Source organism: Doryrhamphus excisus, chromosome 15, assembly GCF_030265055.1.
Source record: "Doryrhamphus excisus isolate RoL2022-K1 chromosome 15, RoL_Dexc_1.0, whole genome shotgun sequence".
Lineage (NCBI taxonomy): Eukaryota > Metazoa > Chordata > Actinopteri > Syngnathiformes > Syngnathidae > Doryrhamphus > Doryrhamphus excisus.
In genome coordinates this window covers 6,434,705-6,462,553 of record NC_080480.1, presented here as the reverse complement: position 1 = coordinate 6,462,553, position 27,849 = coordinate 6,434,705, and the positions used below count along the sequence as shown (strand labels likewise).

Genomic DNA, 27,849 nt, shown 5'->3' with positions numbered 1-27,849 from the left:
CTCCAGTGCCGGGTACCATGAGGTTTCAGAGCTTAACAAGCCATCCTCCTCCTTTCCAGGTCCATCAACATGTTTGTAAAAAAGATTGCGCATCACAAGAACATGCTATGAAATGAAGCCAACGTGTATTTTGGGCCACCTCGCAATACTTTCTGCTCGTCGTTCCTCGACTGCAGCTGTTGTTGCTGCGGGCCATTTGTCTTTACAGCCAAGATGCAATTTAGCTTGCCATGAGCAGCACCAGGGCCTTTATCTCTTAATAACTGCCACCGCTATGAAGTGTTGACAACTAATATCAGGGGATAATATGCTCTGCCTGCCCACCAGCCTTGCCTAACTACTTCAAGGTTTGGATTATTTGCTGCATGCAGGATTTATTCATTTGGAGATATTTCTTCATCTTTCTGTTTTAGTTCCGCACGCATGCTTCCTTTGTTAACTTCTTCCTTCCTGTCTCAGCAGCATCAGGTGGAGGTGAGAGCGGCAGCAGCGGGGAGAAAAGTCCCACCGGCGGGTCGTCCGCAGCGTCCAAGCGAGCGCGCACGGCGTACACCAGCGGCCAACTGGTGGAACTGGAGAAGGAGTTCCATTTCAACCGATACCTTTGCCGACCCCGGCGGGTGGAGATGGCCAATCTGCTCAACCTGTCTGAGCGCCAGATCAAGATCTGGTTCCAAAACAGACGCATGAAGTACAAAAAGGACCAGAAATCTAAGGGATTAAGTTCCAGCTCAGGAGGGCCTTCACCAACCGGATCCCCCCCCCTGCCCATGCAATCCTCTGCCAGCTTCCTCAACTCAATGCACCCCATGGTCGGCGGCGGTGGGGGAGGAGGATCAGGCTTCGATGCTCCATCTCCTCCGTCCTTTGGTAAAGCTCACCAAGGAGTGTCTTACTCCATGTCCACTGCCTATTCCAATCTCCCCATGAAGGGCTGCCCTCCCCAACAGAAGTATAGTCACCCGGATCCAGACTACAGCGACCCCCATCCTCACCATGGCTTGGTGCAGGCCAACAATGCCAGCTTTGGGACTGCCACTAACATGCAGGCCAGTCCAGTCTACGTGGGGGGTGGCAGCTATGTGGAACCTATGCCCGGCTCGGGGCCTTCTATGTACGGCTTGAACCACCTCGGCCCCACGCCTCCCCATCACCAAACCGTGGACTACAATGGCGTGGGGCCCATGCCGGCCGCAAACCAGCATCATGTGAGTGGAGGGGTACCCCCCGGTCCCTGTGACCCGCCCACGCATCCAACATACGAAGAGCTGTCAGCGCACCATACCTCGACTCAGGGCCGAATCCAAGAAGCACCCAAACTCACTCACCTGTAGTGGACTCGGACCAACATGAAGACACACCACAGAGAACAAGTAATGTGACTCGCTAACAGACCTAACTAACACATGGGGGTGGGGGGGCGGTTACCTGTAGGAACAGGGATGGCATAGACAAGACAGAATGGAGCGATTCAGTGGTTTGCTCTCGACCTTGTTCTAGCGCTTATCCTGCTTAAGGATGCACGGAATCGGTGACCAAGTATGTATTCACAAAGGCTGCTCATTTTTCATCAATTCTTATTTTTGGGTTATAAGCCAGAACAAACAAAAATTAGCTTAGCCGTTTGACTGTCACGCACATATGGGCGAGTGTTGTCCGGCGTTTTGGCTGCTTTTTGTTTTGGCGTTAGAGCGAGACACTACATCGGCGTTGAAAGGTATTTCTCGCCATATGTCGATCATGTCGGACGACACCGCTCAGTGGCATCGAAGCATCCGTAGTTTGAAGGTCTCGGGTCATTTTGGGTACAGTAGGGTAGGGAAATCAGTACACAGTCTGAACCAAACTGAAGGTTGAGATTCCACCCCTACGATAGATGACCCATAGATAGATGATCAAGTGGTTAGCGCGCAGGCCCCACAGCAAGGAGACCCGAGTTCAATTCCACCCCCTTGGAGTTTGCATATTCTCCTCCTGCATGCTTGGGTTTTCACCGACATTCCAAAAACATGCTAGGTTAATTGGCGACTCCCAATTGTCCATAGGTATGAATGTGAGTGTGAATGGTTGTTTGTCTATATGTGCCCTGTGATTGGCTGGCGACCAGTCCAGGGTGTACCCCGCCTCTCGCCCGAAGACACTTGGGATAGACTCCAGCACCCCCCGCGACCCTTGTGAGGAAAAGCGGTAGAAAATGAATGAATGAATGAATGGTTTCAGCACAGGGCGAGTGGTTAGCTTGCAGGCCTCACAGCTAGGAGACCCCAGTTCAATTCCACCCTCGGCCATCTTTGGGTTTTCTCCGGGTATTCCGGTTTCCTCCCACATTCCAAAAACACGCTAGGTTAATTGCCGACTCCAAATTGTCCATAGGTATGAATGTGAGTGTGAATGGTTGTTTGTCTATATGTGCCCTGTAATTGGCTGGCCACCAGTCCAGGGTGTACCCTGCCTCTAGCCTGAAGACAGCTGGGATAGGCTCCAGCACCCCCGCAACCCTCGTGGGGATAGGTGGTAGAAAATGAATGAATGAATGAGCAGTAAAGAAATATTAGGAAACGTATTCCTGCTGCGCTTGGATCCATCACAGGCCTTGTTGCCGAGTGTATCTGGACCAGCTAATGTTGGGTTTTCACCCTCGCCCGTCCGGGAAGTACATCAAAACCACTGACTCGCGTTCCTTGGTCTCTTTTCACCCCCCCTGCCTATACTCGTATGTCTGTATTCAGGCTATGTCCACACCAACATGCATTGTTATGACAAAGACATGTGTCTTGTCCTTGAATAGTTCCACCTGGGTTTGAGGTTCTTCAGGGTGAAGAACTTCAAAAAGTCCAGCATCAACGCCACAATACCCCAAAAGATACAAATCCACACAAATATTGATGAACAAATGTAATGAAATGCGCAACCAAGTCAGATGAGAGAGATTAGTGTGTGTTTTTTGCAAATGTTGGTGTGGACATGGCCTCCACACACTGTGTCTATGTCTAAAAATAGCACACGCCCCCCGAAGAGGGCAAGCTTTTTATTCTGCCATCTCTTCACACGTCGTCCGGCTTCACGGCTAGCATAGCTTCCCTGGACGACACGCACGACGTACGTATCAGCCTTTGAACGCACAGCAGTGCTAAGCTAGCTTGCTGTTGTTGATGCGTGCAGCCGCTTGCTTTGTTGAAACGTTCCTTCTTTTGGCACATCATGGATACAGGGTACACGAGAGTGGAGAATACTATCGATTTTACATTGGGGTGCCCATTTTCTCCCTCTCTTTCATTTCTAGAAGAGTTGACGTCCAGCGGCGGACGCCAGTTCTTGTTTTTTTTTGGGCCATAACTTGACTTTTCCGATGGATACAGGGTATATCGTATTTGAAGAACAATGCATGTGACAGGACTCTGAGCTGAGGTGTGCGGCACCTTTTGGAAAAGCACGGAGGTTTATGAGCTTGGAGCATCCGTGGGAATGAGTTTGGGACAATCCACAGGTGTGAAAGGAAGGATGTGGATGTTGAAGGCATGTTTGGCCCACTTGGTGCTCCGTGAAGCTCTGGAAATGGAAATGGTGTGATATTTCTGAAAGGTGCAGACATACCACGGAGGCTTTTCACGTCTGTGCATCATTCTTGCACTTAGAGTTTACATTTTGATGGGTAACAGTAAAAAAAAAAATAAAAAAAAAAATCAAATGTTATTTTGAGGACGGAAGGCCCTCCAATCAAAGAGTCTTTCGCAAACGTGCGTACAAGTGAGCATAAAATATTTATTTGTTATAGCCAGTTTTGTATTATCATTATTTATCCTTCACGTATTTATATTGAGAAAAAATACTGTAATTTTCTAGCATTTACCTGTTATGAAAAAAAAAACAGCATTGTGTTTCTTCTTGTCGATTGTACTGAAGTTACATTTGAGTTGTTGTACTTTGATAGGAAAAAGGTAGTTTTTAAGTTCCTACAATGACCCTTGTACGTAAATGTCTTGACATGTACGGGGAACATGCAGGGTGGGGCTTGGCCCCCCATCCATGCCTATGGAGTATTTTGGCAAAGTATTACCTGAAAAAGAAAAAAAAAACACTTGATTTGCCCTTTAGCAACTTTTGATTTGTTGTTTAGACTTGTCTGTCCACAATTCCTGAATAAAATGTTACTTTATGCCGACTGTTTCAAGGTACAGGGTTTGAATAAGCAATGAATAAAATGTCAACATTCCCAAATTCACGACCTTGTCTGAAGTCTCTCGAGAAGATGACCTTGACCCTGATGTCCAATGTCAAATGCATCACATGTGTACCTGATACCGCATGGGAAGCTGCGGTGTGTTGGCTTGACGTTTACAGTTGCTCTGATTTGACATGACTTCTCCTTATAAATATTCTTGTTTTCCCCCTCATCTCCTTAAGGAGGGGGTGACAACAGACTACAATAGCAATAAGCTACTTCCCCTGCAAGGTGGAGCAAGTCTGGTATTTACCAACATACCAGAATCAAGTTTGGAAGGAATGTTTGGGAGCGTGGTGACCTTGTGGTTAGCCTCACAGTCTGGAGTTTATGGTTTTGTATCTCGGTTGGAATAGTTCTGTGTGGAGTTTGCATGTTCTCCCAATGCATGGGTCCTCCTCGGGTACTCCAGCTTCCTCTCACATTCCAAAAACATGCATGCTAAGTTAATCGGAGACTGTGTGAATGTGAGTTCAAATAGTTGTGCCTACGATTGGCTGCCAACCAGTCCGGGCTGTACCCTGGCCCTCACCCAAAGACAAGACTCCAGTCCTTTTATGTCCATGATTCCTCTATTATATTCCTCTATTATATACTTGAGTCTTCTGTGATATAAAAGAGTAAACAGTATTGTTGAAGGGATTTCCTTTCAGGTTGCTCCCATTACATGAGAAATCAACAGGTCCTTCTGATTGCAAACAGATGAGTAAATGATTCCAGGTCCTCAACAAGCACAACAAACCAAAGCCGAGGGGGAGCAGCTTTAAAGTAGAGGATCCAGCTTTGAGGACATTAGAAATGGGTTACTCAATTGTGCTTCAGCTGGATGGAAGAGGGTTGTGAAAAGCAGGCTGTGAGTTCTTCGAGGTCTCGCCCTCAAAAGGGAGCCATGTAACCCTTTAAACAGTAGTCAGACTAAGAGAGTCTTACACTCTCTGTGGTATCAAGGGTTTCGACAGTATACCCACCACCCCAGTGAGGACTACTGGTCCAGTAGACCTGTACGACACTCAGGGGCTTCATGGGCTAAGTCCAGCAGTCCAGATGCCAAGGGACACATTCAAACACGTTCTGCTGATGCATGCTTTTTATTAGCTAAACAAAGAATGTAGTTTTTATAAGTCATATAACTGCATTTGGGCGGCACAGCGGTTGAGTGGTTAGCGCGCAGACCTCACAGCTAGGAGACCAGGGTTCAATTCCACCCTCGGCCATCTCTGTGTGGAGTTTGCATGTTCTCCCTGTGCATGCATGGGTTTTCTCCGGGTACTCCGGTTTCCTCCCACATTCCAAAAACATGCTAGGTTAATTGGCGACTCCAAATTGTCCATAGGTATGAATGTGAGTGTGAATGGTTGTTTGTCTATATGTGCCCTGCGATTGGCTGGCGACCAGTCCAGGGTGTACCCCGCCTCTCGCCCAAAGACAGCTGGGATAGGCTCCAGCACCCCCGAGACCCTCGTGAGGAAAAGAAAATGAATGAATGAATGAATGAATATAACTGCATTTGTGTTGATAGTTGATATCCCTCCAGGTTGGAACCATGGCTCTCACATGTTTTGGAGCTTCCACATTGGCTTTCTCTCCACTGAGGAGAGCAGCCCAGCACATGAGACATAAATCAGCCCCCCCATAAATAACCACTGTACTTCCCTTTACATTTGACTTGTACTCACAGACAATAAAAACACCAATAAGCAGAGGTCGGAGTTAATTTATTACCTCATAAAAACAGATGGTGGGGGGTGCTAAGCAAAAAAAAAAAAGTAACATGAAATGGCGGTCCAATGAACTTGAAAACCTATAATAACCCACCTATACCAACATATAGAGCAATGTGTTGGGTAGAAACGATGCATTCCAGCAACGCCTCTAAAGAAAATATCTGTTTTCTACCAACCGTCCATACTTGGTAGTGTGTGTGTTTGCCTTGAAATCCCAGCCTTCATAGGCTCAATGGGCCTGAACTCCCACACAAATTTCTGCCTTTTCTCCCCCCACCCCGCGTCAGATAAAGAGGCCTATGCAAAACAAATGTGGGTATGTCTTTAATGCTATGATTTCATATACATGCATTGAAGTTGCATTTGCAGTACATAGACAAAGCTGATCAGATGAGAAAAGAGGTGTAGAAAGATGGGAGGCTTGCGTGTTATTTAGGGGAAGAGAGGGGCTGTCAGGCTCAAGATTGATTACCAGCCACGGAGGCTTCCCCGGGCGCTCTCAGAATAACCTTTGCACGTTTTGGACTTCCATTTTCCCACCAAAAAAAAACTATTTCAGGTGGCGTCCTAATTTCCTGCTATAGCAACTTTGGCGTCACGTGACTGGCTGTGGGGTTTGTGCTGACGTTGAGTTTTTATCTTGAATCCAAGAGGAGTTGCAGGCCGACCTCAGTGTGAACTCTCACTCTGTCAACAAAAACACATCACACACACACACATACACACCCTCACACACACACACAGGAGACAATCTCAGGCTTATCTTCCACGCAGACTACTAATGATGGATTTTATTCTACAATATTGATTTAATTTTCATTTATTTAATTAAAAAAACACATTTCTCTTGTTTTTCCTTTGCATGCATTCACAATTATAAAAATAAAAATTATGCAAATATAATTAAATAACGCATGTGATTAAATGATGAAACAAATTCAATGAAATTCATAAAATTATTATTTTGAAAATGAGTAATAGAATTTTAAATACAAAATTTCAGATAGAAATATGAATAAAATTAATTTATTATTTAATTTGATTATTTTAAACATTTAAAATGTCCACGTTTTTCATTTTTATGAAGAAATTGTGACAGGAAGTGTCAGTATGTTCAATGAAATCTATGTAAACATGAAACTAGCAATAAGCTCTGCTTCTTCCTCCTCCTTTTCAGACATGTCGCCTCGTGTAAATGCGAATGTAAAAAATGTGACGACGGTAAATATCGCGTTGTAGCATGGTGTCGGTGCTTGGAAGGGTCCAAAGTGGAGAGGGTCTGACGGGAGGGATGCGCCATTGTTCGGCGCTCGGATGACAGGACGCCCACTCGGTCCACATGGCAACCGGCAGCCATTAAGCTCCTCTACTCCGCTCGATTCACCTCCTGGCGTGACCAAACAATGGCAGGATTTTTGCCATATAGCCCCCGTTCGCCACATTTTCCTAGACAAATAATCAGGCGGCTTCCCACAGTCCGAGCCGCCACCAGGCCCGGCCCTTCCCATTGGCTCGTTCGGGTCACGTGACCAGGAATTGGCTGCATTTTCGCCCCACGGTTCTTCAGTTTTATCCCACCCTGGTCCCCATACGCGAGTAATATCACCAATATACACAATTATTACTGCTATATTGCGCGTGCACGTGCGATCAGAGGTAGTCCGCGTGCGTGAATGTGCGTCGGTGTTTGTTTTGGGGACGGGCTTGTTCGACGGTCTCGCCGTGAAGAGGTCTGAGGGAGCTATGAATTTTGAATTCGAAAGGGAGATCGGTTTTATCAACAGCCAGCCGTCCCTCGCTGAGTGCCTGACGTCCTTCCCTGCCGTCCTGGAGTCATTTCAAACTTCATCAATCAAGGAGTCGACAGTAATTCCGCCTCCCTTCGAGCACACCATCCCCAGCCTCAGTCCCTGCACCGCCAGCCAGCCGAGACCAGCCTCACGGAGCCAGCACAACCGGAGGACCTCCGCCGCCGATGGCCTCCAGACGCATCACCGACTCGGCAGGCAGCCCTGCCCGCCCGAGCAGGCCCCCGCCCCGAACGCCGGTGCCTCGGCGGGTGCGCTGGGGCACGAGTTCCCCTGGATGAAGGAGAAGAAGTCATCTAAAAAATGTCCCAAGCCTGGGAGCGGCTCCGGCGGCGCCGGACCCCCGGTCCCATCCGCATCATCTTCTCCCTCGCCCACCGCCTCCGGGTACGCCTCGGCGGGCATCGAGTCCCCCACAGGTCGGTAGTCCTTCTCTCTATGTGTGTGTGTGTGTTCATAGTGGGGGGTGGGGGCCGGGAGGATCTTTTTTTTTTTACTCTGTGTATATTTTCACAGCCATTCATTGTGCGTCAAACATCATCTAGGAATGCATGGGAATTCTTTGGAAATCCCCTCCATAAGATGACGATATCACCATATCATGATATCAACCTGTACACTCATGAGGAACGCTGATGGTGGCCATATTGGATGCTCATATAGGACATATCATGGCGACGCAGAGACCCTACCAAACAAAACAGGGGGTGTGACGAGGAATGGGGGGGTGCCAGTATGCTATGCAAAGTGGACACCCTCCCTCATATCCTTTATCTGTTTCGTCCCTCATTAAACCCCACAACTTGAACATATAGTCCCAGTACACACTGTATAGACATATACCTCCATATATAACACACTTATACATAGAATATACATATACAACACACACTATATATACACCTTTACATATAATATGCATATACACTATATAACACACATACACACAGGCCTACATATATATAGAAGTGTATACGTCGTCTTTATATATTATGTGTGTGTTTCGTGTGTCCAACCGTTATACACACGAGTGTATTTCAATGGATAATTCATTCATAAAACAAATAAATAAAAATAAATGAATAAATAAATATATCAACAAAATTATTACCAAATAGAAACGAGACGAAATCATTTAATGCAACATTTCATTCATAGAAATATTTATACATGAAAATATTACATGAAAATATTGTTTTCAAGTATGTATAATACATTTTCTGGGTGTGTGTTTGTGTGTGTGTGTGTATATATATATATATATACACATATATATGTGTGTGTGTGTATTTGGTGATTTACAAAGGTGTGATGTAAGATTATGATCATATATTTTTAATTTTAATTTTTTTTTAGTTTTTAGTACACACACATATATATATACATACACACACACATTGCGAGAATGTTCTTTTTGTGTTTTATGAAGACTATAATTTAGCAGGCTGTGCACGTGCACGTCCTATGTTCGCGGTTCCATCAAGCATAATAAAATGTATAAAAATAAATAGTAATAATTTGGAGAATAATTGTTCTCTTGCGGTGTGTGTTCCCGTTCAGATCCCAATCAGGCGGCTTTGGAGGTCGGGGGAGCCGGGTCGCGTCGCCTGCGCACCGCCTACACTAACACGCAGCTGCTGGAGCTGGAGAAGGAGTTCCACTTCAACAAATATCTATGCCGGCCGAGACGAGTGGAAATCGCGGCCCTTTTGGATTTGACGGAGCGGCAGGTGAAGGTTTGGTTCCAGAACCGACGTATGAAGCACAAACGGCAGACTGTCCACCACCGGGACGGAGGAGGCCACGAATCCGGCGAGTCGAGCTGCTTTGAGCCGCTGGAAGGCGCCGACGCTTCGTCGCCGTACTCCAGTCAGCCTCTGGAAGCATCCGGCACAGGGGACGTATCGGACGGCGAGGCGGGAAGCGGTAATCCATCTTCCACCCACACTCATGACAGCGCGGACAATGCGCATCCCACGCTGGAGGGGGGAGGCCTATCGAGCCGCCCCGACCTGACACCGCTATCCTCGGACTCTGCCGCCAAGCCGGCCTTCGCCGTCCGAAGCTGCGGCGATAACACGGCCGCGCAAAGCGACCAGACATCCGAAGCCTCCGTCACGTCCTCCGCCAAGATCTCAGACCTGAGCTTCTTCGCCGAGGACGCCTGCTTGTCGCCCGGCCTGCAGAGCTCCCTGGACAGCCCGGTGAATTTCTCCGAGGAGGACTTCGACTTGTTCACCAGCACCCTGTGCACCATCGACCTCCAGCACCTCAACTTCTGACACCCGGAAGAAGAACCACCGAGGAGTTTATGGTTACAAAAAAAAGCAAAGGCTTTTTATGACTTCCATCTTTATGTTGACGCGGGAGATGCGCTTTATTAGGATTAGGATTCATTTTTAAAACATCACATGGATTGTTTCCCTTCATTCCAGGTATTTCTTCCTTTCACTTTCAGCGTCACATCACACCCAACCCTTGTCACACAGGACGTCTTTTTGTCAATGTTTATTTATTATTATTTGCTCCACACTTCTCAGGAACTGCGTGGCATCGCAGGACTGCTTTTGAGAATGTAAACTGGGGGGAAGGGAGGGGGGGTACTACTGATGATTGGAATTGTAAACACTAGTTTATTTATTGCGATTCTTTAATAGTGAAATCTAAATTATTTATTGTATACATATTTTCATAGTGGAATACTAATATGATAATAAAAATACAAATAGTCTTTTGGTGGTCTTATTTCCAACAACAAGGAGTAGCCATCACACACATGCTGTATTTTATTTTAAATTAATTTATGTGTCATAACATTTTACACTATACTTATATGATATTGATAATAATACATTTACATTCAATTGTAAATCACCATATTTTTTAGGCAGAATGGACACATCACAAATGAATACATCACAAAAATATATATACTATTGTATTGTATAAATAAAACAATTCTCTTTATAAACATATTTATATTAAAATTGAAACGTGTAACAAAAAACAAATTAGGGACACCCTGTATAATATACACACATATTATACAAAAATGCTTCATTTAATAAACTAATTTATTTTCAAAGAGTAAAACAATGTTCAAATAATTGAAAAAATATTATGATACTACAAATAACACCAACATGAATATCAAAAAGTCACAAAAGTGCCGCTTTTCTATTCTGCAGCCTAGCTTGAATGTTATGCTAACTTGCTGCCGGCGTCCCCCCCCCACTCACCCCCACCCCCACCCCCATCCACCCCTCCTGCAGAGGTAAAATGGCGCTGCAGACAAAGCAGGATGCAAACAATGAGCGATGGCAGCCATTACACGACAAGCTGTGCGCGCACACGCACGCGCACACACAAACATGGACGTCACAAATAACACTGCTCATCTTCACAACCATACTCAGGATTATTAGTACTTCTTTCTAAACGCTGAATAATATCTTATATATTTCTTATTTTGGACACTTGGACATTGCTCTTTGGAGTCAAAGAATTCCAAAATGTCAACACATTTTCCCAAAGCAGTGAAAAAGAAATTGGACAGGTTCCGTATTTCTGAACCAACTCTAAACACAAAACAAAGAAAGGCAGTTTTCTATATTCCAAAACGTCACACTTTTACTGCAATTTCCTAAACACAGAATTCCTTGAAGAATTTCACAGATTTCCTTCTGTGGAAATGGGCTGCTCTTTCCTCACAAAGCACACCTCATTCACCCTAACTTGGGAATTATACATCACAATGTGCAGTACAGATACATCATATCTTTAACCTTCCTAACAGACATGACACGTAACTTTTTCCGATGTACGTAGATGTCCGTGTAGCTTGTGCACCTGGAGGTAAGAAGGACGGGTAGACATGAGGAATTGATATGAGTCCTAATGAAATATCACGACATGACTAATAGCGCATGACAGGAGAAGCAGAGTACCGAGAGGGGGAGGTGCCCCCTGCTGTGGCCCAGCAAGGTGTACTGTATTCAGGCACACGCTCCGAGCAGCCGCTGTGATGCCATGGGCGTCTTTGGCAGACCTTCTGCATTTTTGTGTGTGCTCCATTGTGGAACATTTGGTACAAAAAGTTTGTTTACAAGTCAGCTCAGGTTAAGTTACGACCGGCCGTTAACGTCACAGGCAGGACGTTAACGACCTGCGCAGTACGGCTAATCTCACCTCATTGTAGTATTTATCTAAAATGATCAGTTTTGGGCTGCACGGTGGTCTAGTGGTTAGCGTGCAAACCTCACTGCTAGGAGACCAGGGTTCAATTCCACCCTCTGTCATCTCTGTGTGGAGTTTGCATGATCTCCCCGTGCATGCGTGGGTTTTCTTCGGGTACTTCGGTTTCCTCCCACATTCCAAAAACATGCTAGGTTAATTTGTGACTCCAAATTGTCCATAGGTATGAATGTGAGTGTGAATGGTTGTTTGTCTATATGTGCCCTGTGATTGGCTGGCGACCAGTCCAGTCCAGTTCCCACCTCTTGCCTGAAGACAGCTGGGATAGGCTCCAGACCCCCCGCGACCCTCGTGAGGAAAAGCGGTAGAAAATGAATGATCAGTTTTGGACTTCAGATTTTGACAAAGTGATCCTTTTACGACACTTATCCGTTCCAGAAGGCCCCACTCAAACCAAAACGGACCTTAACCAAAGCAAATGTTCACTTGGAATAGAATGTCAATCTAAGACACCCAAACATGTTAACACAAAACACATTTTTATAGCTATCAGTATACTTTTTTTAATTGTCACCCTCCACTAAAACAGTTGCTAACCAAAGCGGATGTTAACCAAGGTACCCCTGTTTGAGCTGCAGGTTGACCAAGCCATTCGGAAGGCAAACACCTTCGCGCTAGGATACACGCTTGTCCCTCTAGATGCTAACGTGAGCGTGTGAGCGAGGGACAGGCTGTTCCAATAATGTCTCTCTCCTGGATGTCGTCCTTTATCTGGCGTATCAGCGCCGGTGTTATGATTCCTGCCCGGGTGTGTGATAATGCATAAGTCAGCTCTGACAGATCAGCCACTTAACAGCGCTGGCAAAAGAAGTCAGCTATGGATTTTTATCATGGCTGGTGTCAAGAGGAAACTTTTGACTCTTTGACACGGACGGCCCGGCCGTAGTGCTGCTTTGCAAGGCGGCCATTTGCACTCAATCATATGATTAAACACGCCAATCAACACTGAGAGGAAGTTACCTTGATGAGCTGGCGTCTGAAAGCACCACGGACATTGACAGAAATGTGACGTTCTTAACACTGACCTTACATTTGACTGTTTTTTCCTCCTGGGACGCCCAGGAATGCTAAATGTATATGGTGTCCCCAAAGCTTGGACAATGAGGTAGCAATGCATATCTCTCCATATGACCCGCTTTTAGAAGCTATCAGTGCCGAGCAGTGCGGTTAACGTACCAGTGGAGTGACCTGATTTCTGCAAAATGGATTCTCATTCTTATGGGACACTACAGGCAGATTCCAGACCTGGAATTGTTGGATCCAGCACTTTCACCAGGATGGGGACCAACCAGGCTCTTTCATTCTATCAACTGTGAGATGACTGAGTCAAATAGTAGCTTTAACAATTGATTGTATTTACAGGGAATACAATGAAGCCTTCGACCAGTCCAAGGTGTACCAAGCCTCTTGGTAAGTCAGCTGGAGTGTGCTGGAGCCTATCCCGGTGACCCTAAAGGACAAGCGACATCAGGGGAAGGATGGACGGGCTGAGCATCTTTGAGACAAAGATGATAATATTATACTTTTGTCTCTGTGTCTGGGGTCCGCCATTATTATTTACATTAATAACACGCCATTATTCCTGACAGCAGATTTTTCACTATTGCTGATATGTTCAGTCTCAAAGTTGAAAACATGAAATAAAAGCTTATAAATGATTGATTGATTGATCACACAAGAACATATTTCCACCACCATGGGAAAGACCAAAGAGCTGTTGTCTGGAATGGACTAGAAGAGTAGTATTGGTGAAATCATTGACCAATGGAAGAAATTCAAGAAAACAGTCAATCACCTAAGGGGGGAGGGGGGATTGGGACAAACGTGGCAAAGGAGGAGCTGCTTGATGATGTCAAGGGAGTTGGGAGCAGGACAAGCATTAGTAAGACACATTGCTGTCATGGACTGAGATCCTGCAGTGCCAGCAACCACCCCCCCCCCCCACTCAAAAAGAGTCCAACACCAGCATCTCTGGTGTCAAATATGGAGATGCTTTGGAGATGTTTCTCTCCTGAGATATATATGCAGCCCTGCTGAGCAACCAAAAGAGACATCTGACCACCGTGCCTTTTACATGGAATATATAAAATACCATAACCCCTCATTTTTACATCTTTGTGCTTCACTCATTTTTTGATTTTTAACAATTCGCAAAATAAAAAGAAAATATTAAGACGGAAAGTTGGAAACTGACAAGAAATTAGAAAAAATATTATATGAGAATATACTGTAACATTATGAGATGAGATGTCATTTTAGTAGCATAAAGATGGCATGATATTGTTACAAACAAAAGTTGTAATTTGTCGAATATTAGGTTGCGGAAAAAAGAATAACCAAATATTATAAGAATAAAGTCATGATGAAAACTTACAAAATCTTCATAGTTGAAAAATAAAAAAATATAGCTGTAATTTTCCCAAGAATAAAGTCAAAATATTCAGGGAATAAAGGTTTAGCTTCTAACATGAAAAAAAATCACAATTTAATCAGAATAAAACTAATCTTGTGAGGAGCAAAGACATGAAATATGAAAAAAATGTTTTATTAAAAGTCCTAACAATATGAAAGTTGCTGTCATGGCTCAAGGTGAGGAGGAGAACTCCAAGGCAGAATTGGCAGGCAGTTCTGAAGGTAAGGTTTAACACGTGGGTGGGGGTCGCTATGCAACATGTCAGTCCCATAAGGCACTGCGATGCAAATGCGGCAGCCACAAGGTAAGGGTTTTTTTATCATTTATTTTTTTATTAAACACAAACAACAATCCAGACAAAGGTCAAAAACAAGAAATGCAACAAGACTAACAGAGGGGTATAAATTTAGTATGCTATCATCAGAGGTAATGAGGAACACCTGAGTAGAATCAGGCAGGTGAGGGTGATCCATGGTGAGGGATTGGCAACAGGTGTGACAGGTGTCCCATTCTTTCAAGCTGGAATTAGCTTGGGAAAAAGTTTGAATATTATGGGAATAAAGTCCAAATAATCTGGAAATATAATTGTTTCATTCATTCATTCATTTTCTACCGCTTTTCCTCACAAGAGGGTGCTGGAGCCTATCCCAGCTGTCTTCGGGCGAGAGGCGGGGTACACCCTGGACTGGTTGCCAGCCAATCACAGGGCACATATAGACAAACAACCATTCACACTCACATTCATACCTATGGACAATTTGGAGTCGCCAATTAACCTAGCATGTTTTTGGAATGTGGGAGGAAACCGGAGTACCCGGAGAAAACCCACACATGCACGGGGAGAACATGCAAACTCCACACAGAGATGGCCGAGGGTGGAATTGAACCTTGGTCTCCTAGTTGTGAGGTCTGCGCGCTAACCACTCGACCGCAGTGCCGCCTAGGAAATATAATTATATTACATAAAAAAGAAAAAAATTAAAATATTATTAAGAAGAATGTTGAAATATTTGCAAAAAACAGAAGCAAAAATGGGAGCAAAAGTTGATATGTTAATATGCTGTTTATCCTATATATGATTCTGAAATTGATTAGCATACTTAGCATACTTTAAAAGTTGGGCGGTGTATTTATGGACTGGATTATGATAACTTCATGAGCCGCCTGCTTGTCTGCCTTGGAGACTGTAAGTACTGAGACTGTCTTACTGTAAATAAGCAGTACTCCAGTGTAGTGTAAGTACAAGAAATGAGTACATAGAAAAGTAAGTGTTGGTGTGCTAGCAGCTGTAAAAGTATTTCATGTATACAATTCAAGCTTGTGTCATTTCTACAGACCTTTATGACATTTTGTTGGACTGCGCCAGCACTTGCATGTTGATACTGAATATTGCTTATTCAAAATATATTTTCATTTGTTGTTGGATGAAAACATCATGTTTAAACTTAAGTCCTTTCTAAAATAAATGCTAGCACCTTTGCCAAGGAAGTACATTTTATAAATGGGATCAGGAAAAGTTATAAATAATACAATCGATCACAACAATGAGAAAGGTATGGAATCAGAGGGTTAGTGTTGAGTTCACAGCCGCTCAGTAAACAGGAACAATGTCAAGCCGGGAGGATACACTCTATGAAATATATTGTACAGAGTACCCCATGGATCAATACCGGGACCAAAACTGTTCATCCTATACATGAATGATATCTGTAACACCAAGTCAGTACTATTTGCAAACAATACTACTGCATATTGTTCTTGGGAAAGCAAAAAAGAGCTAATAAAAAACCAAAGATTAAATGATGATGCGAAAAAGATGCTTTGCTAAAAACAGATTACCCCTCAACCTAAGTAAAATCATGCTATATGGCAAAAGCAGAAAAGAGTGTGCAAATAGCCATTGATGGTGTGGACATTGGAAGAGTACATTTTATCCAAGTGGAAACGGTTTGGCCACCCGTGACTTTTAACCTCTGCTTCCTGTTGTGGCCTGGCCACAGCAGACAGTCGCGTGGGCGTCATTTACTCCTCATCTTGTCTGCGTCTTCCTGCCCACTTACTTTTTTCTGTGCATCCTTTCAGGCCTGGTGTGATCATTAACCTCCGCGCTCGTTACACTCCCACACCGCTCGTCAGGACTTCACACCGCCAACGACGTGTTGGCTGTCAGGCCCCCTCAGCCTGTTACACACGATCGGCATCCTCACACACACACACACGCCATGCTCTTCTACTTATCCACGCCAAAGTCAACGAATCAAGAACAACATTGAAGAATTGTCCCAAAGTCCATGCATGCACTGAGATAGATAAGCACAATGTGATGTTGCCTCCACATGCTGCTGCACCACAAGGCCTCCTGTCTGCCTTAATCCACTTTCTATAATAGATGACTTTATTTATTCAATTAGCAAACACATGGACTCTCACGTGCACGCTCACCTTTCATTGGAAATCCATGCCCCCGTCCAACTGTTAAAAAGTCAACTAATAGCTTTGTCGTGGTGTTCTCATTGCTTCTGGTAGCCCAGAACCCATATCCTATCCATATATATCCATCCATCCATCCATCCATTTTCCTGCGCTTATCTGGGTCCGGGTCGCGGGGGCAGCAGTCTATAGCCAAAACCTATATATCCATATCCCATATCCTACATATCCACCATCTATAACCTATATATCCATATCCCATATCCTATATATCCACAATCTATAACCTATACGTATATCCATATCCCATATCCTATATATCCACAATCTATAACCTATATATCCATATCCCATAGCCTATATATCCATACCCTATAACATATATATCCATATTCCATATCCTATATATTCGTAACCTAAAACCTATATTTCCATATCGCATATCCTATATATCCATACCCTATAACATATATATCCATATCCCATATCCAATATAACCATACCCTATAACATATATCTCCATATCCGATATCCTATAACCTATATATCCATATCCCATATCCTATATATCCATACCCTATAACATATATATCCATATCCGATATTCATAACCTATATATCAATAGCCCATATCCTATATACTCATAACCTATAACCTATATATCCATATCCTATATATCTATAACCGATATCTATATCCTATATATTCATAACCTATACATAACATAATCTATCTATCTATCTATCTATCTATCTATCTATCTATCTATCTATCTATCTATCTATCTATCTATCTATCTATCTATCTATCTATCTATCTATCTATCTATCTATCTATCTATCTATCTATCTATCTATCTATCTATCTATCTATCTATCTATCTATCTATCTATCTATCTATCTATCTATCTATCTATCTATCTATCTATCTATCTATCTATCTATCTATCTATCTATCTATCTATCTATCTATCTATCTATCTATCTATCTATCTATCTATCTATCTATCTATCTATCTATCTATCTATCTATCTATCTATCTATCTATCTATCTATCTATCTATCTATCTATCTATCTATCTATCTATCTATCTATCTATCTATCTATCTATCTATCTATCTATCTATCTATCTATCTATCTAGATATGTAGATATGTAGATATACAGTATATAGAGTATTTTTCCTGGTATTAGAGTATTTTTGGGTTGGGAGCAGCAGGCTTTCCCGGCTGCTCCTTTCTTCTCTTTGCTGTGACACATTGGTGCTGATATCAGATTGATGGGCTGCTTTGATTGAAGTCTCTTTGTCGTGCTCGTGTCACAGTGAGTGATGGATGAGGCGCGTGCGCAAGTACAATCGCGCGCACGAAAGTCCTCCTCCCCATTCCTCCTGTTCTCGCTTCCACACACACACACACGCACACATGCACGCACACACACGCACACCCGGGATCCCTCGGCCACCGGCCAGCAAACCTGTGGCCCCTCAGTCACCCAGGGCGACGTGACGACGTGAGTCACGTGACCCTGGGCGAGGTAAGAAAAGAGGTGAGGGAGAAAGAGGAGACCAGGAGGAGGAGAAGAAGAAGAAGACGGATGGTCAGCAGCGTGCGTGAAGAGGTGACTCCACGCTTTTTTTCCTTTCCAGCATCATCAGCTTTCATTCCAGCAAACGGCATTGATTGATTTACTGACATTCGTTTACACAAACACACGCACGCACGCACGCACGCACGCACGTCCAGCAGAGAGCATCATTCATGTCTCATCCAAGTTGTTTTTCCCAGCACTGCTTCGGTTAACAGGATCCGTTTTGTACATTTACATTTTTCCGTCACAAAGGCTTTTTTTTCTCCTTTTGATTGGAATCTTTTCTCGAGTCCCCAATCTGCATGGACTCATCTAACATGAACTCATTTGTGCAGTATTCTGTGTGCAATCGAACCTATTCCTCACCTAAAGGCGGATACCATCACCAGGCCCTGCTGGAGCAGCACCAGGGCTTCCACGCTGCCCCCCAGGCCTCCATTAACGTGTCCAGGGCTTCACGGTGCACCGGGCCGGGGGGCTACAATGTGGACTTGTACGGCGGAGGTGACGCCGAGGGCTCGAATCAGACGACGGGGGCAGCGCAGCATCATCATCATCATCATCAGCAGCAGCAGCAGCAGCAGAACCAGCAGCAGCAAACGCATCATGGCTACCAGCATCATCTTCACGACAGCCTGCAAGGTGGATTATTCCCCTCATATCATAACGGAACGACTGCTAACACCGGGGGTACCGCGTACGCGGAGCAGGCCTGCGCCTCGAACTCGGAGTACATGGCAAACGCAGGCCCCCCCAACGCCATCCATCCTCAGTACTTCGTGGAGGAGTCGATGCAGGCCTCCTCCACCTACTATCATCAATCACCCTTCCCTGCCTCGGCCCCCGCCGTCGGTCCGAGCTACGGGACCTTGGCGGGGGCCTACTGCGGGACTCAGGGCGCCCATTATCCGCATCATCTCGGCGCGGGTCTGGACGCGGCCGGCTACGCGGGGATCCCACCCGCCGGAGGCTACGGAGAGGTGCCTGTCTCCCAGGAACGGGACGAGGAGAGCCTGCAAGCCGGACAGGGGCAAACCTTTGACTGGATGAAGGTGAAGAGGAACCCCCCTAAAACAGGTGAGGCGGGGTAGTGTATTATTATTATTATTATCATTATGATTATTATTATTATGATTATTATAAAATGCTGATATTGCTTGCTATATCTGTATTTGTGATACTTTCCGTGGGCTGATGGGGGTCTTGTAGCATTCAGTAAATAAAGACCTTAGTGTACTAATATTTGTACTGTAGTATACTACTATTGTATTGCATAACATCAGTCTAATATTTGCAGATGTCCAGTCTTTCATTTATGCTGTTTAATTTTTCGGTCGGTAAAATAAAATCCTTTGGTGTAGAAGCCAAAGGCCTTTGTGAAGGCAGACAATGTATGGGGGGGTGTCCAAAGTGCAGCTGTGGGCCTTCTGTGGCGCATAGCTTGTTTTTATCCTACAGCAGCCAGATTCTAAACATCCAATTAAATAAAGGGAAATATATCACACTGAGCTAATTAATAACAGTTTTGGCTGAGGCAGAAAAATATACAAATATATTCAAATATTCAATATAAAAGTCATCATTCCATCAATTGTATAAAGACATAATACAGTATCAATACAAATGTCCTCCTTAATTTAATGTCTTCACTTTAATATCTTTAATGTATTTGTTATGATTCTATATTTTAAAATCCTGAATTAATGTCTATGAGTTATTACAAAGATTTCTAATGATAGCCTTACATTCTGGCTCAACACAAAAACACTCTGCTGCTTTTTTATGATAAAGAAAGATATGATAATGATAAATGATAAAGTAAAGAAAAGCAAAAACTCTTCACATTCAAATCACTGAAATAACATATTCTCTCATTTTAGAAGCACATAGAGGACAAGTGAACACCTCAACATGCCATGATCGAAATCGAAATCATCGATTTCGAGCATCGAAATCAGTCTGATACTGACACATACAAAAATATCCAAATACATAAATCCTCTAAAACCAAAAACACACAAACACCATTACACACATAACACCATAAACACGTAGCACGGGAAGCCCAAACACCTAAGTGCTACAACAAAAGACAAATGCTGCAAATGTCAAAAACTCACAAAGCCCCAAAACACATGCATGACAAGAAATGCTAGAAATTCATAGAACAAAGCAGAAGTTTGCCAGATTACCAGAAAGTTAGCCAGATGATCAGGAAATTAGCCAGATTACCAGGAAGTATGACAAATTACCAGGAGGTATGCCACATTATGAGAAAATTAGTCATATTACCAGGAAGTACACCAGATTATCAGGATGTATCCCGATTACCAGGAAATTAGCCAGATTACCAGGAAGTATGACAGATTACTAGGAGGTACACCAGATTGTCAGGAAGTATGTCAGATAACCAGGAAATTAGCCAGATTACCATTAAATACACCAGATTACCAGGATGTATCCAGATTACCAGGATGTATCCCGATTACCAGGAAATTAGCCAGATTACCAGGAAGTATGACAGATTACTAGGAGGTACATCAGATTACCAGGAAGTATGTCAGATAACCAGGAAATTAGCCAGATTACCAGGATGTATACAGATTACCAGGAAATGACCCAGGCTACCAGGAAGTTATCTAGTTTACCAGGAAGTTAGCCACTTTACCAGGAAGTTAGTCAGGCTACCAGGAAGGAAGGCAGATTACCAGGACATTAGCCAGGCTAACAGGAAGTTGACCAGGTTAACAGGAAGTCAACAAAGCTACCAGGAAGTGCATGATCAGAAAGGCTGTGAACACATTCAAGTCAATTTGTAGTCTTTATATTTTTGTATACATGTATATATATATACATATATATATATATATATATATATATATCGTATAGAATATACTATATTTGTATACATGTATATATTGTATGGAGTATATATGCTGTATAAATGTATATATTGTATGAAGTATATGTTGTGTATATCCATGGACTATATATGTAGTGTAAATCTTGTGTGTTTGTGTGCAGTCAAAGTGTCGGACTTGAGCATGGCGGGTACCAACGTGAACGCCATGCGCACCAACTTCACCACGCGGCAGCTGACGGAGTTGGAGAAGGAGTTCCACTTCAGCAAGTACTTGACGCGGGCGCGGCGCGTGGAGATCGCCGCCACCCTGGAGCTGAATGAGACGCAGGTGAAGATCTGGTTCCAGAACCGACGCATGAAGCAGAAGAAACGCGACAAGGAAGGCACGTCCGCCTCCACGCATGCCTCCTCTTCTTCTTCTCCTTCTTCGGGTGCATACCCCAATGGCGGCGGCGCCCACAAGGAGCAGGAGGACACGGACCCATCCTCTGCATCCGAGTCGCCACAATCGTCTCCAGACTCCTAGGACATCAGAAACACACCATGAACACACACTTTGATACACAAGGATGCCTTGATTGGATGCCAGCAGCCACGTCATGGCCGACTCACACCTCATCTCTGCACTCAGGATGCACAAAAACATTCCTTTCCTCGTGAAAAGCAGAATTTGTACAAAACAGAGACGAGTCGTTCATTCTATCAAATGATAGATGCTGAACTTCATATGAATGTCTTACTGTAATAATGTCATACAGTAATAACCAGGAAGCCAATTATAGCATCACCTCCATTAAGTTGCTTAGGGCTGTGGGGTAGGATTAGAGTTGGAGGATTAGAGTTTAGGTTAGGTTTAGGCTTAGACTCATCAAGGTGTGGAAGGTGCGGCCTCTGTGGCCCCGTAGCTGATTTTTTCTTGACCTGTGGTACATTTAAAAATGCAATTGGAAAAAAACATGAATAAAAATGGTCAAAAAGGCTTAACGTAAGGTAGAAAGTGTTGGAAATATCCAGGTTTATTTCATCCAGGTTTATTTTTTGATATAAGGTGAATCTTTGCACATTTGTGATTCTGCATTCTCAGCACCGCAGAGTCGCAGATTGTTGGTCCAATGAAGAATTTTATTTTTTTCTTCTCAAAACAGTCTGTAATAATTGCTAAGTGTGTGTATACATTGTGTGAGGCATATTTACCGATTATGTGTGGTCAATTAACAATGGCAATTGAGGAGAGAAGCGGAGGATTGTGGAGCTAATAACTACAACACTCAATTTTATTGCAAATGTTGATCCAACATCAGAGGAGAACCTCAACATCAAGCTTTGAGGAGGGTTTAGAGGGGGGAGGAGAGAGCCATGTATCAGAAATAGACATTGTTATCATTTTTGCCAATGGTTGATGGTCCTGGTTCGTAACTACTGTACGGTATAACGTCTTAGCATAGTTTACAAACATATGACAACACTGGCATCCTTTGGTTTATCAGTGTGGGACCTTAGATGATTTTCTCCAATTTGCTGTGATGGGTTGACATGACATGTTGACCATATTCCTTCTACTCAGGGATTTCAAGTATATGTATGTATGTGTGTGTGTGGATAGTGATCAGGAAGTTAGTACTTCCTTGCTGGGAAGTTTTGACTTTAATTTCAGTATCATCCATGCAGAGAGAAATGTTATTTATTTTGGAGAAGTCTTTTTCTAGCAAAGTGAGTCTAGGTTAAAAGTAATCCCTAATCCCTAATCCTGTTTTGTGGAAAACATGAACAACAGTCATTTCATTGTATTTTGTAAGTTTATGATCTGTAGATTGGAACGATGAACCGGCTTACTGAGTTTTATCAGTTTGGCTGGCTTGGAAACCCGCCGTACCGTACTGAACCGCATCGTACTGAACCGTACCGCATTGTACTGCATCGTACTGTACTTTTTCCTTGATGACTCCAGGCTACCTCAAATAAAGACTGAGCTGTCAATGCCAATGTTTTCACTATTCAGCTTTGACAATCTGAGTTGGTCTTTTATCAGGCAAAGATAACTCCACTCACGTACAGACAACACATTATTGATTATACAATTTATTATTTCATTTTATTAGCCGGTTAGCGCGCAGGCCTCACAGCTAGGAGACCCGAGTTCCACTCCACCCTTGGCCATCTCTATGTGGAGTTTGTGTAGTATTCCGGTTTCCTCCCACATTCCAAAAACATGCTAGGTTAATTGGCCGCTCCAAATTGTCCATAGGTATGAATGTGAGTGTGAATGGTTGTTTGTCTATATGTGCTCTGTGATTGGCTGGCGACCAGTCCAGGGTGTACCCCGCCTTATGACGGAAGACTGGAATAGAAAATGAATGAATGAATGAAGGGCGGCACGGCGGTCTAGTGGTTAGCGTGCAGACCTCACAGCTAGGAGACCAGGGTTCAATTCCACCCTCGGCCATCTCTGTGTGAAGTTTGCATGTTCTCCCCGTGCATGCGTGGGTTTTCTCCGGGTACTCCGGTTTCCTCCCACATTCCAAAAGCATTCTAGGTTATTTGGCCACTCCACTCCAAATTGTCCATAGGTATGAATGTGAGTGTGAATGGTTGTTTGTCTATATGTGCCCTGTGATTGGTTGGCCCGCCTCTCAAAGACAGGCTCCAGCACCCTCGTGAGGAAAAAGCAGTAGAAAATGAATGAATGAATTTTATTAGCCAGTCTACACAATGCTAAAATACATTTATTATACAGTTACAAAAAGATTATTTTACAATTTGAAATCCTAAAAATACTCACAGGAATGAAATGATACATGTAGCTGCAAGAATATTTCATGTTGGTGCTTTGGTGAGGTGCTTGGCACAGGAGTCAGAAGAGATGATGAAGAAAGAAAATGGATGCTTCCTGTTGTTTGACACAACTGCTACACTTTAGTAGCAGCCGTGCAGGCCTCACGCATTCACATGCTGCAGCGCATGCTGGCCTCTGGTTGACCCACACACGCACACACACACACGCACACACACAGTGAGGAATGTAAGTTAGCTTTCCGGGTGGTTTGCTAACCTGCCGACCTTTGGAGAGCCTCTGGGATATCTAAACATGTAAACACAGTCTTCCTCACCATCTTCATCACCCTCTCCCTTCTGCTGCTTGGAAAAACTCATTCTGGGTGGCAATCTCAGTCATCACTTCATCTCACACACACACACACACACACACACATACACACACACGCCATTGGGAGCTAACTGCCTGTCATCCTGACTCACCAGCAAGCTAAGTGAAGTATAGAGTATATGTCTTTTCAGTCCTCCCATACTGTACTGTAAATACTCCATATACTGCATATATACTGTATGCTGCGTGCATGGTTAAATAGTACTCATACATGCGTACACTTGGGGTGCCACAAGATTAAAACGGGACCTTTTTGTCCAGAAAGAAAATGTCTGATGGCCGATATCAACTAAAATCATGTGCATGCACCACCTTGGTGCATTTGTTCCATAGAACAAGGGCACAAACGGCAGTCTCTTTGTCTGGGTGGGTGGAGGCGGGGCCCCCAGCATACACACAGAGTGCAACCTAGCAGACATTCAAAGCATATTGCATATCAGTGTTCTTTCTCTTGACCTTGCTCGTCATTTGGACTTGGTATCTTCTTGTCAGATTACACCCCAGAAATAATTAGTCATTAGAGGAGCGTCAAGGAACTATTTCTTTCTTTGGAATCATTTATTATGAACCTGCAGTGTGGAAAATAAGGATTATATTCCCTGCTGATTTTATAAGTTTACCCCCTTACAAAAATATGAACGATACATCATTTTTATGCTACATTCACTTTAACAACAAGAGAGAATGTAAAAGAAATATGATTTCAAAATAACATGACATCATGCCCCCAACAGAGTCCTGTCCCTTTAAGAAACTCCTCCAAAAGCCAACTCGCTCTCCTCCTTTCCATGAAATGAAATTTCAATGTCCCCCGTTGGTGGAAATGTATTTTACCTTTAACATTACATCTAACAATGCTTATTCTCGGCTGCACGGTAGACAAGTGGTTAGCACACAGGCCTCACAGCTAGGAGACCCGGTTTAATTCCACCCTCGGCCATCTCTGTGTGGAGTTTGCATGTTCTCCTCTGTGCATGCGTGGGTTTTCTCCAGGTACTCCGGTTTCCTCCCACATTCCAAAAACATGCTAGGTTAATTGGCAACTCCAAATTGTCCATAGGTATGAATGTGAGTGTGAATGGTTGTTTGTCTATATGTGCCCTGTAATTGGCTGGCGACCAGTCCAGGGTGTACTACGCCTCTCACCGGAAGACAGCTGGGATAGGCTCCAGCACCCCTGCGACCCTTGTGAGGATAAGCGGTAGAAAATGAATGAATGAATGAATAACGTTGTTATGGTCTCTCTGCTGTTCCTATTATTTTGTCCCTGCCTTTACCCCTGTGTGTATTTGACAGGAGGCGGAGCCACCAGACTCACCTGGAGGTGATTGCTGCTGACAGCTGAGCAATGCTGGATTGTTCCATTGTGTCTCTCATGCCAGCCATGCTGTTGCTTGTTTTACTTGTTGTCATGAGGACACCTTTTGGAGTGTTTTCTCTTCGGCCCAGCGGACCTCTGCCTCCTCCTGTTGAGGTTTGGGAGTTCCATTTATGTTCCATGGCATGCCTGTTTAGTACTGAATGACTCTTATGGTTTCATTTCTTCCTGTACCGCTGCTAGTTGATGGTTCTATCATCAATCAGGAGTGAAGCAGGTAAAGTGTACAAATATCAAGTCAGCTGCATAAACACCCCCCACCCCCCAGGGTGAACAATGTTGGTTTTAAGGTTGAGTGTGACTAAAGGACAAGAAGGATGCTTGACATAAACGTCACCTTTTTCTTTGTCTGTCATCACGTTATTCTGTCGAGGTCAGAAGGAATGCTTGGAGCAAAAGGTTATCAGGTCAGGCATTCCTCTCTGGCCCGCGCTGACAAAGACCAGGATCCGAGGCTGAGATCCTGATTCATACTGCCGTTTGTAGGAGTAGAAAGATGACTTACTGCTGTTGGGAGGCCTCCAAGGTGAGATGTTTGTGTTTGAGTCTGCAGCTATGATTGCATCCTGGAATCATGATCAGTCCAATCTCCACAAGCGACGCTTCCCCGTGACGTATGACACGCAGAGGCATGCAGATGGGGGAGGCATAAAATCCCAATTTAGAGCAGGAAAAGGTAAAGCATATCCATCATTATGAATCAGGCCCCTCCATTTTGTGGAAGTGTAAAGTATGCATGCATGTAATGTTTGCTAACCAAGACCATGCATGAAAACCAAGGCAAAACATTTGCAAAAATCTGAAGATGTTCAGCCAAGATGTACCTGCAAGGACCCCAGAGTCCCTTTGGGAAAATAATGAAATCATATTCGATCAGACCAAACAGTAGAAGGATAAAAAAAAAGCACTAAATGTGAAAAGTCAGTGGTGATGTGTGAAAAGCGTGATGTGATGTTCGTCGATATGAAAGATGTGTGTTGAGGTGAGCGTTTTGTCTCCATGTTAGCTGAGGGCAGACGATGAGGTCACCAGCAGAAGCTTCCATCAATCAGCAGCAAAGACGTCTAAGACGAAACGTGGCCATAAAGAGGCTGCTGAGGTTACACGACTTTATCTCCATTTCATGGCAAGCATGGCACAACAACCATCGTGCACTTTGACCTTTTCCTTCCCTGACTTTGGATTGGACTGGAGGTGCTCAATCTTCTTCCAAGCAGAAGAAGAAGAAGACGTCCCCAAGGAGAAATTTGACATTTCTGTTTCCTGTTGACGATGTGACATAGGTATATTTATTCTTTAAGGTTACCGCTTCCTTTTCCATCTTGCTTGAAATCTTGGTGGTATAAAGAGCAAGAACATAAGCTCATGACTCACTCGACTTTCATGACACCTAACGGGCTGATTGCCATTTGCTAAAATTCTTTATTCATCTGAAAATGAAACTCATGCTCAGCAACTCCATCAGTATAGTTAAATCACAGCCAAGGTGCTGGATGGACTTCATGAAGTCCATAAACCGTTATGGAAAATGGATGGATGGGTGGATTAATGGATGATGGATGGATGGATGGATTGATGGATGGATGGATGATGGATGATGGATGATAGATGATGGATGATGGATGATGGATGATGGATGATGGATGATGGATGATGGATGATGGATGATGGATGATGGATGATGGATTGATGGATGATAGATGATGGATGGATGGATGGATGGATAGATTGGGTGGATGGATGATGGCTGGATGGATGATAGATTGGGTCGATGGTTGAATGGATGGATGATGGACGGATGGATGAATGGATGAAGGATGAAGGATGAAGGATGGATGATGGATGATAGATGATGGATGATGGGTGATGGATGATGGATGATGGATGGGTGGATGATAGATTGGGTCGATGGTTGAATGGAAGGATGAATGGACGAATGGCTGAAGGATGGATGATGGATGGATGCATGGATGATGGATGGATGGATGGATAGATTGGGTG

At 43.9% G+C, this 27,849-nt stretch overlaps 3 protein-coding genes across 11 annotated transcripts in view; all 3 read left to right on the top strand.

Annotated features, from left to right (window-relative positions):
• Positions 1 to 4,211, top strand: part of hoxb3a (homeobox B3a) — a 56,316-nt gene extending 52,105 nt beyond the window's left edge. For 8 of the 9 annotated variants that reach the window (XM_058048368.1, XM_058048373.1, XM_058048372.1 and 5 more), the window contains one exon: positions 460 to 4,211. In XM_058048368.1, coding sequence (XP_057904351.1) covers positions 460 to 1,334 — 875 coding nt within the window. In that variant the 3' untranslated portion in view covers positions 1,335 to 4,211. The remainder of the gene's footprint in view (positions 1 to 459) is intronic. The other variant, XM_058048375.1, reaches the window with a different exon arrangement.
• Positions 4,212 to 7,566: 3,355 nt separating this feature from the next.
• Positions 7,567 to 10,282, top strand: hoxb2a (homeobox B2a). The gene is made up of 2 exons (XM_058048376.1): positions 7,567 to 8,173; positions 9,315 to 10,282. Exons 1-2 carry the CDS (start codon positions 7,690 to 7,692, stop codon positions 10,034 to 10,036), a joined length of 1,206 nt encoding a protein of 401 aa, XP_057904359.1. The 5' UTR covers positions 7,567 to 7,689; the 3' UTR covers positions 10,037 to 10,282.
• An 8,464-nt stretch (positions 10,283 to 18,746) lies between these two features.
• On the top strand, positions 18,747 to 21,833 carry hoxb1a (homeobox B1a). The gene is made up of 2 exons (XM_058049710.1): positions 18,747 to 19,521; positions 21,469 to 21,833. Exons 1-2 carry the CDS (start codon positions 18,747 to 18,749, stop codon positions 21,831 to 21,833), a joined length of 1,140 nt encoding a protein of 379 aa, XP_057905693.1.
• Positions 21,834 to 27,849: the final 6,016 nt, after the last annotated feature.

Excerpts from the sequence above, each read along its gene's own strand:
- hoxb2a (XM_058048376.1), top strand. The coding sequence starts at position 7,690 with ATGAATTTTGAATTCGAAAGGGAGATCGGTTTTATCAACAGCCAGCCG. Across the intron at positions 8,174-9,314 it reads GGGCATCGAGTCCCCCACAG|ATCCCAATCAGGCGGCTTTG; the intron begins GTCGGTAGTCCT and ends GTTCCCGTTCAG.
- hoxb1a (XM_058049710.1), top strand. The coding sequence starts at position 18,747 with ATGGACTCATCTAACATGAACTCATTTGTGCAGTATTCTGTGTGCAAT. Across the intron at positions 19,522-21,468 it reads GAGGAACCCCCCTAAAACAG|TCAAAGTGTCGGACTTGAGC; the intron begins GTGAGGCGGGGT and ends GTTTGTGTGCAG.